The 20,251-nt window shown below is 42.7% G+C and overlaps 3 protein-coding genes across 3 annotated transcripts; 1 reads left to right on the forward strand and 2 right to left on the reverse strand.

Annotated features, from left to right (window-relative positions):
- The first annotated feature begins 201 nt into the window (after window positions 1-201).
- swsap1 (SWIM-type zinc finger 7 associated protein 1) lies at window positions 202-2,326 on the forward strand. The gene is made up of 2 exons (XM_089018291.1): window positions 202-769; window positions 1,562-2,326. The coding sequence occupies exons 1-2, from the start codon at window positions 500-502 to the stop codon at window positions 2,105-2,107; spliced, it is 816 nt and encodes a 271-aa protein (XP_088874417.1). The 5' UTR covers window positions 202-499; the 3' UTR covers window positions 2,108-2,326.
- Window positions 2,327-2,364: 38 nt separating this feature from the next.
- On the reverse strand, window positions 2,365-10,308 carry epor (erythropoietin receptor). Its single transcript, XM_089018289.1, has 8 exons — window positions 7,649-10,308; window positions 7,076-7,211; window positions 5,585-5,748; window positions 5,319-5,470; window positions 5,087-5,243; window positions 4,917-5,004; window positions 3,843-3,930; window positions 2,365-3,777 (listed from the first exon to the last, which is right to left on the reverse strand). The coding sequence occupies exons 1-8, from the start codon at window positions 7,749-7,751 to the stop codon at window positions 3,373-3,375; spliced, it is 1,293 nt and encodes a 430-aa protein (XP_088874415.1). The 5' UTR covers window positions 7,752-10,308; the 3' UTR covers window positions 2,365-3,372.
- Window positions 10,309-10,449: 141 nt separating this feature from the next.
- Window positions 10,450-19,307, reverse strand: rab3db (RAB3D, member RAS oncogene family, b). Its single transcript, XM_089018294.1, has 5 exons — window positions 18,939-19,307; window positions 16,034-16,270; window positions 12,295-12,413; window positions 11,989-12,113; window positions 10,450-11,902 (listed from the first exon to the last, which is right to left on the reverse strand). Exons 1-5 carry the CDS (start codon window positions 18,942-18,944, stop codon window positions 11,715-11,717), a joined length of 675 nt encoding a protein of 224 aa, XP_088874420.1. The 5' UTR covers window positions 18,945-19,307; the 3' UTR covers window positions 10,450-11,714.
- Between the last annotated feature and the right edge of the window lie 944 nt (window positions 19,308-20,251).

Genomic DNA, 20,251 nt, shown 5'->3' on the forward strand with positions numbered 1-20,251 from the left:
TATTATGACGAGTCACAACACCATCCGCGACACTCTGACGAAAGCGGAAGTATACGCCGAAACGTCACGTTATTGCACACCTAAAAAAACACTGTCTGTCAGAAAATAATCTGTTTTCAATTAGATATCAAGTAGACAAGATGAAATTAATACAACTGAACAGTATATAAGGCGTCTTTAATTATTATTGTCTAAGTTCATATAGACGAAATAAAATCGCAGCTGAGTCAGCACAAAAAAATGACGCGTACCGCTGTTGTTTCCGCACGGATCCCAAATATTTGCGCACCAGTGCGCATCATTTCAATCGGCGCCAACTTCTGGTAGAGTCTGTCTCATTCTTTAAATTAATATACACTATACGAAATAAAAATAAAATCACAGCTGGGTCAGTACAAAAAAAAATTACGCGTGAAGCTGTTGTTTCCACCCGGACTGCAAATATTTGCGCACTAGGGCGCTTCATGTAAATCGGCGTCAATTTCTGGTACATTCCGTCATGGCAGACGTTTTAACGCATACGTTTGCTAACTTTATGTCGCGGGCGGACTCGTCAAAGGATGTCAAGTTAATTCCACCGGCGCCTGCACAATGCAACGTCCTTCTAGTCGGAGAGCGAAATCTCGGACGCTCCGTGTTGCTTCTTGCGGCTGTGACGGCCGCATGTCGGATGAGCGTCAAGGTGGTGTTCTTCGCTCGAACGCAAATCCAAAGTTTGCCAGTTTCTTTGCAGAAATGTGTTCCAAGTCTGAGCCCGGAAAGTCTAAAGGTACCACCTGAAATTTTAAACTAAACAAAACAAAGGTACATTTTGTTTTTAGCAAATAGTACATACGTATAAATACGTCCGTACATACATTCGTGTAAAACGAAAAACAGCTTTCAAAAGCACAAGTTGTGTTCATAAGTAAAAAGATATGAGATTCTAGAATTTAATTTGGTAAATATGTACAACCAAAAACAAAAATGACGAAAAAAATTGTCCTTGAAAGCTTTAAAAGGCGCTTGAAATAAAATGTATGACAGTAGCTTACTATCTATTTACTTCCGGGTTGAGTGAACCCGATAGGTTGAGTGTAAATTATTATTACTAATTTGTTGTTCCGAATAGAGCACAGCAGCACACATATTGAATAGCGCAACTGTTCAATACTCCCTGTATTGAACATCCGATTTACGACCGGCTCAATTTACGACCATTTGTACTTACGACCACCAGACCCTATTTTTACCATTTTAATTCTACGCCTGACGCCGTAACGCGCTAGCAGGCCAACAACGCCTTACGAAGTTAATTGGTTCCCAAACAGTATAAGGCGAAAAGTGTGTACACCAAACATTAATTTCCCGTAGGAAACCATTAAAATGAGAATAATCTGTTCCCTGGTCCCCATAAAACATAATTATATATATTAAATAAACTGTACTGTATAATAAAGTCGTTTTATTTACCTTTGTGATGGTCGCCAAAAACAAAAATGAAGAAAAAAATAATGTCTCCATGTTGTTATTTTTATTTAAAAAAACTGATCTTTCATCATTTTTCTTTTTCTTCTGCAAGCAAATCAAGTTCTGCTATCCGAGGACATTGGAGGAGTTGCTCCAGCAAGTTGCAGGCCTTCATGAACCCACCAACACCTTTCCCGGCCCTCCATCACTGATCATCGTGGACAGATTGGAGGATTTTCTTCGCGAATCCTCCGCCGACAGCCACAGCGGCGACCAATCCCGCGCCGCACACCTCTCGGCGTTGTTATGCGATTCGGCGAATTTTCTCACCGGCCTCCTTGAGCACCAAACCTCAAGCCCCGCCCCCTGTCGCGTCATCGCTTCTTATACGCCAAAAGAGCAAAGCGGAGATTGCGTCGTCTCGAATCAAGTTCTGGAGACTTTGGACCGCTACTTTCAAGTACGATGTACTCTGGACCAAGACACGAGCTACAAAGCCGCAGCAGCTGGACTGCAGGAGTTGTGGCATGTTTACTTTTCGGGAACCGGGGTGACCTTTGACCCTTGCGCGCAAGACACCAAGGTTAAGCCGAGCTTAGCGCAGGAGTGGCAGTTGTCGATACACCCTGATGGTTTGATGGACTTTCAGTTAGTTTGAGGACGTTTGCTTGAATTGGGGAGGAAATTTGTTTTTGTGTTTATTATGTTTTTTAAAGTCATTATAAGTGCCTCACATCTGTGCTGTATGTCATGCATATTAGCACATTTGATTTAATAAAGCTGACTTTGACTTTTTTGACTTGAACTGTAACCACAAAAGACTTCAACACATACAGTCAATGCTCTCTCTAATACAAAATAAAAGCTGAAAATTGGACATATCGCTTCCTCTTTTATTTTATTTATCTTCACCCGCTACAGGCTCTCTTCTCACTCTGCCCACCTTCACTTTTTCGAACTAACCTTGCAGTCCTGATCCATAAAAAAATATTAACATCAGTGTCTGAAACTCATGACAAAAAGTTAGCGGACACCAGGGCAGACAACTCTGAAAAGTTGCCTGCCCGGTCATAAAGTTGCCTGCCCTGTTTTTTACATCTTTAAACACAATAAAATGACTAATCGCAAAAAAAAAAACATTGTTGCAAAGGATTTTTTAAATTAAGGATTTACTTACCACAAATGCTTAATTTATGCTAAATATTCCTTGCTGATGATTTTGCTCCAGTTGTCATTTGTCCATACACTGTTCAGCAAGTTGCACAATGCAACGTTTGCGTAGCGTCGTCTGCTACAAGCCACCTGAACTCCTCTTTCCACTATGCTTTTATTAATAGTAAGAATACATTTAATAATAATAATAACATTTCATTTTAAGCGCCTTTCAAAACTCACAAAGACACTTTACAGTCACGGTATAATGTACGTTTACCTTTTGTAGCGTCCTAAATTTTGTGAGCTTCTTTTGAATCTTCTGAGGATGAGGTTCTGTGCATCTACTTTGGACAATGATATGCAAATGCACGCCCTTATAACGCTCGGGAAAGACGGAAGCACGAAATAGCCTGATTGGCTGGCGTGCCGAGTATGCAAATGGCCAAATGAACCGAAATTCCCAAATTTCCAAACCGAACGAGGATTTCGAAACATCTTTCAGGTTTGAAGAAGTTGTCTTCTTGAAGAAGTTGTCGGCCACCCGGGCGGAGACGTTTTGTAAGTTGTTCGCCGGACGTAAAAGTTGCACGCCGCGGGCATCCAGGCAGACGTTATTTCAGACACTGTTAATATATATACAGTCAAACCTCTCTGTCTGAATCAAAGTCTTGGTTTCCTGTACATTTGGCAGGAAGGTTCATCTTTGAAGAATGCGCTCGCTTGGGTCGGGTACTGAATCTGGGTCACGACCCCACCCTGACCTCCATCTCAGCGAATTTCAGACATCATTGTCTTTTTCAAAGCCAAAAGCGCTTCGATGGGCAAAGACGCCGCCTGGCCGCAAGCGACCTGGTTGTGGTTGTTCCCGGTTAGGGTGACGTAAGTATCCTGAGACTCCACCGGTGAAGACCGGGAGCAAAGAAGAAGACCCTGGTTCTGCACCCTGAGGTTTTCCAGCATCCAGTGATCGTGGGGGATTTTTCCCAGCGCCAAATCCAAACCCCTGGGAACAACGCCAGCCGTGCGTTGGAGCGTTTTAGGTGGAAGAGGCGGTGGAGGGAAAAGGGGGTCCGGGTTTAGTTCTGAGAGAACCTCCAGAGATGAGGGGTATTCCTCGTTGTAGAAGGACGCCGGGCTGGACCACAATGCCCCGTTTGTATACTTCAACCACTCCTATGCAAAGAGGACGGAATGAAGATTGCGTCGACTCTTCTTATCCGACCGACTCTTTTTCTTACCTGAAAGTCTCCATCGTGATCGGTGAAAAGGCCGTGAAATTTGCTATCGGGAGTCGGGATAGCTGGCCAAATCTTCTTTCTCAGAAACCTGCCCAGGACAGAAAACAGTTGGCCCCCTTTTTTTATCATCACACTTTTTTTTGTCTGTGCCATAATAAATATACAGTCATACCTTTGACTTATGAACTTAATTGGTTCACAGACAGCGTGTTTAAGGCGAAAAGTGTGTACTCCAAACATTAATTTCCCATAGGAAACCATTAAAATGAGAATAATCCGTTCCCAGGTCCCCATAAAACATAATTTTCAAATTTTCTAAGCCTTAAAACTACAAAATATATACCTTATTTTATGTATAATAAATGTGCTATGGTATTGTAATGAAAGAAATACACTGTACGGTATAATAAAGTCGTTTTATTTAGCTTTGTGATGGTTGTTGATGGCTTGATGGAATGGAGTGGCCGCTTTCATCAGCATTAAACACTTGATGAGGAACGAAGCCTTCTTCTTTCACCATCTTGACGAATGATCCCTTGTAGGTGCGATAATTTTACCTTGTTCCTCATCAATTGTGTTCTGTTTAGCTGGGTTGATAGCTTTTTCCATCAAGTTACAGATGGCTTGTGCGGGTTGTTTGTGGAGCCTGATTGATGGCATATTTTAACCTTGCAGTCTACACTTTGCCTTTGAATTATCAATAAAGTTGAAACGAGTCCAAATTTCTCTGTGTTTTCTATCCGTTTTCTCACTCTCTCTATGTCGTCTGTCTATCTATTTTTATTTACAGCTCTGCGTTTCTGTAAACCCACTCACTGCTGCGTTCTTGACCAATCATGTGCGGCTTTAACCAGAGACTGGGGGCGGGGGATAGAGGACAAAAAAAAGTCAGCTGCCATTTCCTTGTTAGGAGAACGGGCTCGTTGGCGAACGACATATCACTCATTGTGGCGCTCCGTGTGTATCCCGAAAAATAGTTCGTATGCCAAGATTAAATTTGCGGGAATTTAACGTTCGTAAGCCGAAAAGTTCGCTAGCTGAAAAGTTCGTTAGCTGAGGTATCGCTGTACTGACCTGCGATTGGACACGAGCACAGTGAAAGACAGCAACATGAGGACGAAAGCCATGGTGAGGATCAGGAAGACAACGAGGAGGTTGAATTCTGTCATCGGAAAAGCAGAAATGATGATGAATTCTGGTTTCTGGTGCTACGACATAAATCATGTGTGTGAATAAACGCAAACCTGCAGGCGTTGTCTCCACAAAAACCGGATCACTCCACATACTCCAGAAGCCATTGTAGCTAATTCCATCCAGTTTGACCCGAACCCGAACCTTGTACTTGGTGCCCGGTTGAAGGCCCCTTAAGATCATCCTGGAACTTGCTCGTACGACCTCTACCTGGAAAACCAAACGTGGGATCAATAACAACAAAACAGGAATACCTAAATGAAAAATGAAAAAGCCTTAGCATACCTGCATTTGATGACTGCCAGCCATCGTATAGGAGACCTCGTACATCAAGCAGTCCTCCATGTGTCGAAGCGGAGGAGGTATCCAGCTCACGTTGAGCTGACCCGGTTGCCCGCTAGCACTCACGCTCACGTTAGCCGGTGGGTCCAGCAGAACTGTTGGACGAGTACAGAATTTGGTGATCAATGTAGAAAGCTATGAAAACAGTTGAAATGATTTGTCAGACGCCATTCTTTGTATGCCAGGTATGGCCATCAAAGTTGACTTACATAAAAGTTCAACCAGAAGGCTGCGGTTGTGGATCAGTCGTCCTTCCCGATGAATTTGAATGTCCATTTGAGCAAACATGGACGCTTGATGGAGGTAGCAGATAAACAGCTTCTTCGCCCCTCGCGAATGGCTCGTCAGCGAGCATTGGCTGCCATTTTCTTTTCTGTTCCAAACACGGAAAACGTTTGGCGCTCACAGTTTGGACTGGTGAACAAAGCAGTGTCTGAAATAACGTCTGCCCGGATGCCCGGGGGCGTGCAACTTTTACGTCGGGCGTGCAACCTACAAAATGTCTACGCCCGGGTGGCCGACAACGAAAAAAAAAACAAAATGTTTTTTTTTTTTCAAATCAAATAAAGTATTTGCTTTATTGAATAAAGCAAACGTTTGCTTTATTTGGCTTGTTTGGTAATTTGCATACGGCAGCCAATCAGGAGTCGATTCCGCAACCCTTTCGGTTAATGTCGCACGTGATTGGTCAAATCCGTGGTAGAAGACACACATACACACGTGCGCGCGCAAACACACACACACAGAAACATAAATAAAGTCACATACATTTTAAAAATGATATAGTGTATTGTATATTTTTGTAGTAAATTAATTTAAACAACAACAAAAAAAGAAAAACTGAGGATATTGTATGTTTTTTTTTTACATTAGTAATTCATTTTACCTTATTTTTGGTCGTAAATTATGTTAGCGACAAACAACCTGGGGAGCTATTTGGAAGCCGAAAGTGCCGGTTCTTTTGGGTGAGCTGAGCCAAAAGAACCGGATCTCTAAAGAGAGCTGAAATTCCCTTCATTCGTAATCGCTGTTCCCTGCCTGTGTTAAGTGCTGCCATCTAGAGGCTAAATTAGGAACAGCAAATTACTACATGAGTCATTGACTCAACGAGACCCCAATTTTCTAAAATGGCGATTTTCAATGTTTAAAAAAAATCTAAAAATGGCGATTTACAAATGTTTTTAAATTCCTAAAATGGTGATTTCAATTTTTTTCTTTATTTTCCAAAATGGCGATTCACAAATGTTTTTAATGGCGATTATTTTTTTTTTCTCCAAAATGGTGATTTTCTTCATTAAAAAAATCTAAATTGGCGACAATCAAGAAAACAACTATTACTTCTGTTCCACTGTTAAAAAAAGTTTAAAAACTGAAGTGAATATTCAATTTCAGTTGTCAATTCAATTTTGATATGCATGTTTCAAATGCTTAAGAGAGATTAAATCAAAAAACAAATCAAACACTGAATGGCTCACTAAAATGCATTGACATTCATTGCTGTTAAATATAGGTTTCGATGAGCCCCTTCGCCAATTTTCTAAATGGTGATTTTCTAATTAAAATAAATCAATAAAATGGCGACAATCAACAAAATGGCGACAATCCACCGTAGATTTCAAATTCACCAAGATTAGCACGACAGTGGGAACCACAACGGTCAACTCAGAGTTCCCGATTGTCCATCACGATTGGTTACTTACTGGTAAGCGTACGTGAAGGAATATTGATCGGCAGATCCGGCTCTCTCCTCGTCTTCCTCCCAGAAGCAGGTGGTGTCCTTTTTGCTGTCCGTAAAACATTTGGGGCTTTCCGACTCCTTTTCCAGCACAAGTGAGACTGTGGAAGCCACGTTTGGGAGAAAATATGAGATTGTCATCATAATTATCATACATTTCATTTCTAAGCGCCTTTCAAAACTCTCAAGGTCACTTTACACTCACAGGATAAGTTTTTCTGTGGGTGAGCAGCGGCAAGCACAAGCGCCAGCGTTCACCCAACCCGGAAGTAACTCACACAAAGAAAGAGCTAGCTAGCTAATAGATAGCTGCCTAGATAGCCAGACAGCCAGATAGCTAATAGATAGCTAGCTAGCTAGCCAGCCTGACAGACAGACAGTTAACAGATAGCTAATAAGAAAATATGTGTAAAAATACACATGACATCCCAGATCCCTCTCCCAAATGTTTTATGGAAAAAGTTGATGACTTTCTTGGAAAAGAGAGAGGAATGTCATCATGGAGCTCCAAGGTTGATTCTTAAAGGGTCAAGCGTACCTTTGCTCTGGAAATCTCGGCCGTCCAGGACACCGGAATCCACCGTCATGGCGCACGTGATGCTCAAAAGTGCCAAAAGTAGTTTCAGGTGATCACATGACATCCTCCCGTCTTGTGTGCGAAGCAAAAAAGTGGCGGTCGCCGTCTGGCTGCGCACAACATGAGAACAAAGTGAAAGACGCTAGCGCTCATTTGCGCCGCCGAGCGCGGGCGGGCGGGCGGGCTAGCTTGTTGTCCTGTTTTGGTCTTCAGATACCAAAGGAGAGCAAAAACACGTTTAAAAGGCTGCGCTGAGCTGATAAGACGCCCGCCGAGCTGTTTACTCGCTCCTAAAAAGCAGCGAAGATGACAAAGAGGAGGGGCAAAAGCAAAGGCCACTCAACTTTTTGGACTCTCTTGTTGGTAGGCGAGAATTGGACCCGTCGACGTTAGCGCGCGTAAAAGTGGTATAAAAATCCAGCCAAATGATCAGAATGAAAGTCAACTTGCCAGGTCCATATGCAAAGTTACTGCTAGCTGGCCTGCACACAGCTCATTAGCTTGCGCGCTTGCTTTCTGCTGTCTCTCGCAGAAGTATATGGATGCTAACGTTAGCATGGGGTTTGTCAAAGTGCCACTGATATTCAAACTAGAATCACGGCAGAACTTTTTCTCTCCTTCCGTCCATTCAACCTGAAGTGCGTGATACTCGTCATTTTCTCATGACAATTATTTAAAAGGGGGCGTTTACCTCTTTCGACATCAACGGCCATAGGTCAGTATCATCCAATCAAAATTGCGCTTTCCGCCAACTGCCGCCCAAACAGGAAATGAACCGCAAAAAAGCGAGAATATGTAATAATAATAACAACACATTTAATTTCTAAACATCTTTCAAAACTCTCAAGGTCACTTTACAGTCACAGGATACGTTTTTTTCTGTGTGTGAGCAACGGCAGCCACACACGGCAGCGTTCACTCAACCCAGAAGTAACTCAGATAGAAAACTAGCTAGCTAGCTAGCCAATAGACAACCAGCTAGATAGCTAGACAGTTAGCTAACTAGCTAGATAGCCATTTAGCTCATTGCTATTGTTAGCTAGTTATAGGTAACATCCAACTTACGACCGAGTTCCGTTCTGACCAAACAGTCGTAATTCGAAATCAATTCAAAATATTGAAGAGAGACTCAGAGGCTAAATGACACGCCAACTCCACCCATCTGGTGCCATCACACGGTCGATTGCTGTGCGAGTGTGTGACATGCTGGCTGGCCAAAATTGCCCAAGGTGTTGCCGGCCTGCTAGCGCGTTACGGTGCAAGGCGTAGAATTAAAAATTTAGAAAATAGGGTTTTGAGGCCATGGTCGTAAGTACGGGTGGTCGTAAGTGAAGCTGGTCGTAAGTCAGATGTTACTTGTATTTAGTTTTATCGGCGAACCAGACGCAATCATCAAAAGGGCCATATATGACTCGCCAGCCATAGGTTCCCGACACCTGCTATATACGCTAACCCGTTAGCATTTGTTTGGTGAAATAAGCACCGTGGGCCAAGATTGGTTTGCTTCTCCGGGATGGAAAGAACTAGTACACGATTTACCCGGAGAAGCAGACAGAAACGGTTTCTTATCGTCCTTCTGCACCCTTGTTGTCTTCTCTGTACCAACGTTATCACAGCGACAGACGCGGCTGTTTCTTAACCCCCGATAGGTCGCCGAGGGGGTGTGTGATCTCAACCAATCCTCACTTCCTCTTCGACGCAACCGCGCGATTCCTTACTTTTGAAAAAAGGGAGGGCGACCGTACTAGCAGTGTCTGAAACTCATGAGAAAAAGTTAGCGGACACCAGGGCAGACAACACTGGATAGTTGCCTGCCCCGTATTTCACAAATTGAAACACAATAAGATGACCAATCGTCTGCTACAAGCCACGTGAATTGTTCTTTCCACGATGCTTTTAATCATAATAACATTAATTTCTAAGCGCCTTTCAAAACTCTCAAGTACACTTTACAGTCACAGGATAATGTACGTTTACCTTTTGTAGCGTCATAAATTTTGTTAGCTTCTTTTGAATCTTTCTTCTGTGGATCTACTTTGGAGAATGATATGCAAATACACGACCTTATAACGCTCCGGAAAGACGGAAGCACAAAGCAGGCGTCTGATTGGCTGCCGTGCCAAGTAGGTAAATCGCCAAACGAACTGAAATTCAGAAATTTCCAAACCAAATGAAGATTTTGAAATCAGAATCATTTATTCTGACCCAGGCGGAGACATTTTGTAAGTTGCACGCCCCGGGCGTCCCGGCAGACGTTATTTCAGACACTGGTACTATCTTTGCATCTTTATACAAATGCAAAGAAAATGTTTTTTTTTTTTTTACCTGCGTGGTAATCCTCAGGGAAGGAAATGAAAGTTGAGTCGGTCGTGAAAACTGGAGAGGGGTGAAGGGGAGGAAATGGCGAGAGGAAATGGAAGGTGTAGAAATCTGAACGGCGGCGGCTAACGTGGTTTTTGCTGGTTCTTGAGATAAAATGAGAAAAACGGATACGTGGGAGGTGGGGGGGGGGTACTACGTACTCACCACGTAGGATATCAGGACATGTCATCAATATTTCAATTTTATGACGGCACTTATTCATTTGATAGTTGTTTATATTGATGACAGGGTTAGATTGACAGGGTCTTTCAAAAATTCCGTTGGGTGTGAGGAAGTTGAAACGGTCGTAAAAAAATGGCTGACATCGGTGTCATCGAATGCAGCCCTTGAAAAAACATGGCTGAAGGATGCGATAGAAACGTAGCAGAAGAGGGCAAAACGGCAGCCTCAAAATATTTATTTTGGAAAACAAAAAATGTTTTGAAATCAATCAAGACATTGTAACTTTGAACAAATCACATTGGAAGTGATAACATTTTGAATACAGTGATACCTTGGCTTACAAACTTAATTGGTTGCCAAGGTGAAGTGGGTATCCCAAAAATGTATTTCCCATATGAAACCACTCAAATGAGAATAATCCGTTCTCAGGTCCCCATAAAACATAATTTTCTAAGCCTTACAACTACACAAAATAGACCTTATTTTATGTATAATAAATGTGCAATGGTATTGTAATCAAATAAATAAACTGTACTGTATAATAAAGTGGTTTAATTTACCTTTGTGATGGTCGTTGATGGCTTGATGGAATGGAGTGGCCGCTTTCATCACCATTTGATGAGGAACGTAGCCTTCTTCTTCCACCATCTTGAGACGATTCCTTGTAAGCTTTGGCAGCTTTATCTTCAGAACAGGCTACCTCACCATGACGAATGACACTATGAATCCCTGTACGACAGTTAAAGTTCTGGAACCATCCGTGGCTAGCCTTGAAATCATCAATGGATGACGAACTTCCAGGTTCCATCTTGACCGAGTGCGGGTTATTTGTGGAGCCTGATTGATGGGATATTTTAACCTTGCAGTCTACACTCTGCCTATGAACTATCAATAAAGTTGAAACGAGTCCAAATTTCACTGTGTTTTCTATCCATTTTCTCACTCTATCTCTCTCTGTTGTCTGCCTATCTATTTTTATTCGCGTTTTTATTTGTGTTTCTGTAACCCCCCCTCCCCTCACTGCTGCGTTCTTGACCAATCACGTACGGCTTTAACCGAAGACTGGAGGCGGGGAATAGAGGACAAAAAAGTCGGCTGCCATTTCCTTGTTAGGAAAACGGGCTAATGTATTATTATTATTTTTATTATTATTATGACTCATTGAGGCACTCCGTGTGTAAAGCCGAAAAGTTCGTTAGCCAAGGCATTCGTAAGCCGAGGTATCACTGTATTTAATATTTAATCCTATCAAAATTGATGCGGAATTTTATCTTGAAGAGAAGTGGGCCAAAGTGCTTGATGACGCTCGCAGAGTTGCCCTCAAACGAAAACGAGTCATGCGAGGCCTCGTCCGAGAAGGAAAGAGGGACGAACAGTCAATGAGGACGATATCATGTCGGTGCCAATTGGGACGACGAATACGGGATGAGGAGCGACGGTTATTCCCAGAGTTGAGGCACAGAGAAATGCGCAAGTTAGCACGTTAGCAAGCGCAGCCGCCTTGGTTGTCGGAAGACGAGTCTTTCAGGCTCTGGTTCCTGTGGTTGGGCACTAAGCTTATGTCTCCCGCCATGCTCTCGTTCATCTTGTCGCAGATGACGTCCACCAGGCGCTCAAACACCTTCTTGACATTGATGTTGTCCTTGGCGCTAGCTTCGAAGAACTGGAAACCTGACGGCGAGAGATGCGGCGGGAATCCGTTTCTAATGAGTGGATTCATAGCACACGTTCCCAAACTGATTTTATTTGTTGCTCACCGAGATCCTCCGCCAGACGCTGGCCATCTTCCGTTGGTATGAGCCTGTCGTCCTCGAGGTCACACTTGTTACCGATGAGAATCACCTGAGCGTTATCCCACGAGTACGTCTTAATTTGCGTCGCCCTGCAATACAAACGACACGTTACAAACACCAACATAAACAGATAGAAAGCTAGCAAGCTACATAGCTACTTAGATGGATCCAGACCTAGCTAGATGAATCGAGAGCTCTGTAGCTAACTAGCCAGATCGATCAAAAGCTAGGTAGCTAGCTAGATGGATCAAGAGCTTGCTTGTTACTTACCAGTCTTGAACCGCGTTGAAAGACTCCTGGTTGGTGATGTCATACATTAGCAAGAAGCCCATGGCGCCTCTGTAGTAGGCTGTGGTGATGGTCCGATAGCGCTCTTGTCCCGCTGTGTCCTGCATTCACGCAAACATCGACACGACATGTCAACAAACAAGAATCCCGTCGACGTTTCACCCGCCACAATATTCAACAGACGACTTTTTTATTCAGATCTATGTCAATCAAGACGTGTTGTATTATCACCACCAGAGGGTGCTATTGTTCACATGATCAGTCTTGTATTTTTACAGGCCGGGAACTGCAAGCAAAGTGTTTTGCAGTCAAGTTTTAGTGTCCCTTGATCGATCATCAGAGCTTTGGGTGAACATATAATCGATAAAATGTATATTTATTGACGTTTCAATATGATTTATTGGTGACTCCAACTGGCCAACTCATTGCCATTCACACAACCTCGCTAGCTATCTAGGAGTTATCTATTCGCTATCTAGTTCGCTAGCTATACATTATCTATTAGCGAGCTACCTAACTTTCTACCTATTTGAATTATTCAACTATCTAGCTAACTCTCTATGAGTTATCTATTAGCTAGCTAGCTAACTTTCTATCTACTTGAGTTACTTTCGGGTAGAGTGAACGCTGGCGCGTGTGGCTGCCGCTGCTCAGCAACAGAAAAACGTATACGGTGACTGTAAAGTGACCTTGAGAGTTTTGAAAGGCGCTTAGAAATGAAATGTATTATTATTATTATTATAACAGGTCATGGTCTCCTTTGACAATAAATTGAGGCGAGCTAGGAAATTAAAAAAAAACGGCAGAGACGGAGGAGCAGGGATTGGTCGCCTTGGTAACGGCATTCATTTACATCGGGGTCGCATTCGTTTGTTGGACAGAGTGAAGAGGAGAGTGTTGTCTGGGTAACCGTGAGGGCAGTCGGGGTGATGAATGCCCAACACAGCGAGAACGACATCCCAAAATGATCCCCTCCCCTTTTCTACCGTATAGATTTCTTTCTACAGTAATACCTTGGCTTACGAACTTAATTGGTTCCCAGACAGAGTGTGTAAGGTGAAAAGTGTGTATCCCAAAAAATAATTTCCCATAGGAAACCATTAAAATGATAATAATCCGTTCTCAGGTCCCCATAAAACATAATTTTCTACCAAATAAGCCTTAAAACTACACACAATATACCTTATTTTATGTATAATAAATGTGCTATGGTATTATAATTAAAGAAATACTGTACTGTATAATAAAGTCTTTTTATTGACCTTTGTGATGGTTGTTGATGGCTTGATGGAATGGAGTGACCGGTTTAATCAGCATTAAACACTTGATGAGGAACATAGCCTTCTTCTTCCACCATCTTGTGGAATGATTCCTTGTCAGCTTTGGCAGCTTTATCGTCAGAACTGGCTGCCTCACCATGACAAATGACACTATGAATCCCTGTACGATGCTTAAAGTTCTCAAACCATCTGTGGCTAGCCTTAAAATCATCGATGGATGATGAACTCCCGGGTTGCCTCTTGACGATATCTGAGTGAAGTTGCCGTGCTTTCTCTGCGATAACTTTACCAAGTTCCTCATCAATTGTGTTCTGTTTAGCTGGGTTGATAGCTTTTTGCATCAAACGTCTCAAGCAGCTCTGGGTTGTACATCTGAGAACTTGTGATACTGTAACATCAACAGATGCAGGCAGACACACTAGAAACTTCATTCAGAGCTGGTTCCATTGCTTTTCTTTTCTGTTCAAATTGTACTTGTGCGGGTTATTTGTGGAGCTTGATTGATGGGATATTTTAACCTTGCAGTATTTCTCATTTTTGGGCCGGTTCTTAGGCGGCTCTTAGATGAAGCGATACCGTTTTATGGACCAGGCGCTGCATGTGTTGTTTGCAGTTTTGTGAGCGAAAGGTGTGTATTTGCGCAGCGGTCAAAACACACATCCTCAATGCCGAAATAAAAGGATGAAAACATGGTGAGCAAACAGCGCGTACATGCGCTTGTACAAGTAGAACGCGTATCCCGGCGCGGGGGCCATGTGGTGCATTATCAGTCACGCCTGTTTCCATGATGCACAAAAAGGCAGCCTGGCAACTGGCAGGGGGGGAGGGGTCAGAAAAACAACAACAACAGGGAAATAATAATAAAAAATAAAAATACATTTAATTTCGATATCTTTTGGATGGTGAGCAGTGGGTTGATGATTAACGATAATTAATTTTGAGCGATCTATTGTTAATCTATTCGCTATCTATTCGCTATATAACGAGCTAGCTAGCTAGCTATTAGTTATCTATTAGTTGTCGGGCCATCTGATGTTTACTGACGATGGTCGGATTTATTTAGCTAGCTAACTTTCTATCTATATGAGTTATTCCGGGTTGAGTGAACGCTGGCGCGTGTGGCTGCCGCTGCTCACCCGCAAAAAAAAAAACGGATCCTGTGACTGTAAAGTGACCTTTAGAGTTTTGAAAGGCGCTTAGAAATTAAATGTATTATTATTATTATTATTATTATTATTATTATTATTCGACTCGTCATCGACGCCCTGGCAACGCAGTAGATCTTCGTTTTGTCCCCAGAGAGAACTTCCTTAGCTTCCTGGACTTGGAAAATACCGGTCTGTGTGCCATTAAAGCAGACGAAACAGGACCGGGCAGACAAGTAAAGTCACATTCTGAAGAAAAACTAAAATCTTCCTACGAACACACGATGCGGACATTTTGGGAGAATTCTTTGCTTGTGTCACATCGTTGAACAAAACTAGCGAGTGTGTGTTTTGGTGTGGGCTCATTGGCTGGTTGGTTGGCATTGGACTGTCTCACGCGTTATTAGTTTAGCTGAATCAGATGTTTGATCAGTCTTATCAATTTAAATCAACAGGGTGGCGAACATCATAAAGGTAAATAAAACGACTTTATTATAAAGTACAGTTTATTTCTTTCATTATTATACCATAGCATATTTATTATTATTATAATACGTAAAATAAGGTATATTGTGTGCAGTTGTGAGGCTTATATAGTTGAAAATTATGTTTTATGGGGACCTTGGAACGGATTGTTCTCATTTTAATGGTTTCCTATGGGAAATTAATGTTTGAGTTAATAGCTAATATGTTTCCTGACTCAAATAGCTAGCTAGCTAGCTAGCTAGTAACATTGCTAATAATAATATTAATACATTTAATTTCTAAGCGCCTTTCAAAACTGTCAAGGTCACTTTACAGTCACAGGATAAGTTTTTTTCTGCGGGTGAGCAGCGGTAGCCACACGCGCCAGCGTTCACCCAACCCGGAAGTAACTCAAATAGAAAGCAAGCTAGCTACCGAGCAAAAAGGTAGCTAATAGCTAGCGAAAAGATAGCTAATGGCTAGCGATCAGATAGCTAATAGCTAGCAACAGCTAGCTCTCTAGCTAGCTACATCGCTAGATTGCTTGCTAGCTACATTGATAATATGTTTTCTGACCCGTCCAGTTGCAAATGACTGAAGTGTTGCCCAGATAAAAAGGCTAATGTCAATCCGAATAGCCGTCTGTTGTAATCACTGTCTCCTAGATGGTGATATTTTTCAGTTAGTAGCATAGCGTTAGTATTAAAACCGCAGTTCCGCAAAAGTATTTCTCAACCTCAACCGCTTGGTACATAACATTTGAATCCCAAACCAGTTTGCGTGTTCCCATTTGCACGTTTCCAAAAGTGGAACAAGGAAAACCTCACTCACCCAAATTTGCAGTTTGATCCTTTTGTCATGGCGGAAGACGGTCTTGACTTTAAAGTCGATGCCGACGGTGCTAACGAAGGCCGAGGTGAACGAATCGTCTGCGTAGCGGAACAGGAAAGACGTTTTTCCCACGCTGCTGTTGCCGATGATCAGCAGTTTGAACATGTAGTCAAAGTTCTGGTCGGCCGCATCCTTCTGGGACGCCAGCTGTTGGAAGCGCGACTCACTTGACGCCATCTAGTGGCCAGAAAGGAGCGGTGGCGGGATGGTTATAATCATAAAATGATGAACATGGAAATTGAAAATTGAAATTGACTGCGCATGACACGCGGTGGCGGGCCATGCATGTCGCGTCTAGGCTATTAAATCAACACAAAAATATATTTCCTTATGCAGCTCACGACAGATACAGTGTGCTAGCTCTGGCCAGTATGCGCTTATCACTCGTGGCTCGTGGTACTATGATTGGCGAGTGACTTGCCATTCATGTGAGTAGCCAATCATAGTTTGCCAAAACTCTGACGAGCAGGCCTTCACGTCCAACTCGAAATCTGATTGGTTAAATGTGATTGATGAAAGCAACAGTTTGATCGGCGCAACAGGGGAAAAGCAATGAAAGGAAGCTGAAAGACAATTTGCTATTATTTCATCAGAATTCATAATACCCAATATAATTCCCATCAGTCTGTGATTCAGATATTTTTAGGCCAGCAGAGAAGACCTTGCAGGCCCCGACGGCCCACCGCATCCTCCAATAGCCACTCATCCATCCACTTATTCAGTGTCCTATCGTACATGATGAATTATTCCTTTTGCATGGATGACAGTAGCGAGAATGAAGGGCTTGATTGATTCCAAACAAACAGCTTGATTGGTATTTTTTTCCCCAAAACTTCAATGGAAAAGTCAGTCGAGCGTTGCAGTCCAAACGGCATTTGGGATTTGCCGACGTTCTTTTCACGCCGCTGCAGATGTTTATGAAATTAAAATGGCAGCTGTGCTTTCCAATTAAAGGCGGTTTGCAACCATCTGTCCATCAACGGGCCTGATTGAGCGGCGCAGTTCCGGCAAAGAGGGGAGAGGATCCGCAGTGCTTATCGCGGCTTCCGTCCCCCCCTCGCGCAAACACCGCCGATCAATCGCTGCACCTCGTTGATGAAACTGCTAGCTAAAGCCATTAGCGGTCAAAGCAGCTCGTGGGTTAAACTTTTAAGTGGCCGCAAGGGAACCTCCGTCGACAGACTGATATATTATATCACACAGAAGCAGCGATGTTTAATAATAATAATAATACATTTCATTTATAAGCGCCTCTCAAAACTCTCATGGTCACTTTACAGACACAGGACTAAGTTTTACTGTGGGTGAGCAGCGGCAGCCACACGCGCCAGCATTCACTCAACCCAGAATAACTAATAAATAATAAAAAAATGTCTTTCAGCTTCCTTTCATTGCTTTTCTTTATTACAATAATAATAATAATAATAATAATAATAATAATAAATTTCATTTATAAGCACCTTTCAAAACTCTCAAGGACAATTTACAGTCAAAGGATGAATTTTTCTGTGGGTGAGCAGTGGTAGCCACACGCGCCAGCGTTTACTCAACCCAAAAGTAACTCAAATAGATAAAAAGCTAGCACGCTAGGTAATAGATAACTAATAGCTAGCAAGATAGATACCTAGCTGGCTTTCTATTTGCTATCTAGCTAGCTACCCAGCTGGCTATCCATTTGCTATCTACCTCGATGGCTATCTATTTGCTATCCATTTGCTATTTATTAGCTATCTGGCTAGCTATGTAGCTGGCTATCTATTAGCTATATGGATATCTAGCTAGTTAGCTAATTGTCTAGCTATTTAGTTTTGAAAGGCGCTTAGAAATGAAACGTATTATTATTATTATTGAAGAATATCAATCTGGGCCAGACATACTCAATCGATAAGTTGTCCCCATAGTATGGAAAGTATTCGATACAAGTCTTGTTTTTTGAGACATTCCCCAAATCACATGATATGTAAACATCTCTGAGGGGGGATACAGCATCAATCCACCCATTTACCCCATCAGCTCCTCCTAAAGCCGAGGTCGAGTGTAAACCCAGTCACATGTCTGCCATGTTTACTCTGCTCGGCTGGCTTTGCCTGCAGCCAACATTTGCAACCACTTGTGATGGCTTCAGAAATGACTTACAAGGCCACGCTGGAGCAAAAATTGGGGTTCGGATCCCTACGTGACGGCCATTGCTGGATGTCCACTTGACCACTGTGATGATCGTTGATGTTTGCTCATTTATATTTTGAATCTTTTCGGTTCTTGTTTAGAATTTCAAAAGCTTTCCAATGGTGCCTTACTGGTTAAGATCTGCCAAAAATTAAAAAAGATATAATAATAATAATAATAATAATAATACATTTAATTTCTAAGCACCTTTCAAAACTCTCAAGGACACTTTACAGTGATAGTTTAAACTGTAATAAAGAACTCGGTCACAGATTTTCATCGTTTTAACTGTGATTACAGGCAGAAAATCCCCTTCGAAAATTCAAAATGCCACTATTTCCTTATTATTTGTCATAGAACAATAATCTAGACATCAATTGAAAGCTATTTAAATGCACTTTGATATGGTATTAGAAACTGTGTGATGAATTATTATTGAAAAATTATTTGTTTGTAGTTTGCCTGCTACTGCCCCTCCCCAACCTCATCCATCATCTCCTCGTAAACAAACACGAAGAACCCGTAAAAAAAAAGTTCGATTTCCGAAGCCAATCTGCTTTTTTAAAATACTTTTTCAGGCGTTCGAGTGTGGCGAAAAAAACTGTTGGAAGTCGTCAAAAGCGTGGTGGGCAAGGAAAGGTGGAGCAGGAAAATAACACGGGGTAGGAAACAAACGCACCTTCATACGGAAGTGAAACAAATAGGGCGACTTCCTCTCTTCCCTCCGCCGTCGGGCGACTTGCAAGGTGTGGTGGCAGACAGACGGAAGCCCCCCCACCTCCAACCACCTCAAAAGTCGTCCAGCTCGGGTAGGAGCACAGCAAGACGAGGCGCTCCGCTTCCGCTCGCCGATCCCGAGCGCTCGAGCTCCTCGTCGGCTTGTGTCGCGCTCGGTGTGGAAGAAAAGCCAAACGACCAAACGACCGACAAGTCAGCAAGCCAACATCAGCCGTGTGCGTGAGCGCGCGTCCGTGCGCGTGTACGTGCGCGCGACTGGTCCTTACGCCCGGTCTCCGAAAGGGAAAGCATGGCCGTCACACACCCCCCCCCAACCCCCGCCGAGGCGTTTATTGACACGACTGCTAACTCCTGAATCGCCCGATCGTTAATTTTCACTCACCCCGAGCATGGGAGTGTTTTTTCATCCGCCCACACCCGCAAGATCTCAATGTTTGGGGCTTCATTTTCATGAGAGGTGTCAAAGTCAAAGCAGATACTTTTTATTTGGCCCACTAAAGCAAATCAAGTTTGTGAAATTCAATGCTCATTTAGCGCTAGCAACCGAGCGCTAGCTAGCAAGCGACCGCGCACTAGCTAGCTAGTGACCAAACGCGCTAAGCTAGCGAGCGACCAAGCGCTGGCTAGCGAGCGACTGAGTGCTAGCTAGATAGTGACCGAGCACTAGCTAGCATCGAAAACTGCTTCTAGCGAGCGACTGAGTGCTGAGTGCAAGTGCTGAAGAATGAATCTCTGTGTCTTTGTATTGTCATAATATTTAGTTTTTTTAAATATTAAATATATATTTTTTTTATAATACATTTAATTTCTAAGCGCCTTTCAAAACTCTCAAGGTCGCCAGCGTTCACTCAACCCAGAAGTAACTCAAATAGATAGAAAGCTAGCTTGCTAGTCAATCGATAGCCAACAGATACCTAGCAAGATCGCCAGCCATCGAGACAACTAATAAACTTTTTGACTTCAAGATGGCGGCGTATGAGTAGCTGCCTTTCCAGCAGCTCCTGTATTTTGTTTTTCTACTTCTTTCTATCCTTTCCTCTTCCTTTCATAAATTTGCTGCTGTGAAGTGTCAAGTTCTCCACTGCCAGATGAATAAAGGTACATTCAATCCAATTTAGAGCGTTCCATTAACCTGCCATGGGTGTTTATGGAATGTGGGAGGAAACCAGAATACCCCAAGAAAACCCACATAAACACAATACAAAACACAGGGTGATTTTTTTAGGGCTCCACAACAGCATCACGGCTTTGAAA

This window comes from Hippocampus bargibanti, linkage group LG17 (assembly GCF_051943395.1).
Source record: "Hippocampus bargibanti isolate YZ-2025 linkage group LG17, ASM5194339v1, whole genome shotgun sequence".
Taxonomy (NCBI): domain Eukaryota; kingdom Metazoa; phylum Chordata; class Actinopteri; order Syngnathiformes; family Syngnathidae; genus Hippocampus; species Hippocampus bargibanti.

Coding starts and splice junctions, on each gene's coding strand:
- swsap1 (XM_089018291.1), top strand. CDS start 500: ATGGCAGACGTTTTAACGCATACGTTTGCTAACTTTATGTCGCGGGCG. Junction 770..1,561: donor TGAGCCCGGAAAGTCTAAAG/GTACCACCTGAA, acceptor TTCTTCTGCAAG/CAAATCAAGTTCTGCTATCC.
- epor (XM_089018289.1), bottom strand. CDS start 7,751: ATGTCATGTGATCACCTGAAACTACTTTTGGCACTTTTGAGCATCACG. Junction 7,212..7,648: donor CCGAGATTTCCAGAGCAAAG/GTACGCTTGACC, acceptor TGGCTTCCACAG/TCTCACTTGTGCTGGAAAAG. Junction 3,778..3,842: donor ATCACGATGGAGACTTTCAG/GTAAGAAAAAGA, acceptor CTCTTTGCATAG/GAGTGGTTGAAGTATACAAA.
- rab3db (XM_089018294.1), bottom strand. Junction 12,114..12,294: donor TTCAACGCGGTTCAAGACTG/GTAAGTAACAAG, acceptor TTTGTATTGCAG/GGCGACGCAAATTAAGACGT. Junction 11,903..11,988: donor GCGTCTGGCGGAGGATCTCG/GTGAGCAACAAA, acceptor TCTCGCCGTCAG/GTTTCCAGTTCTTCGAAGCT.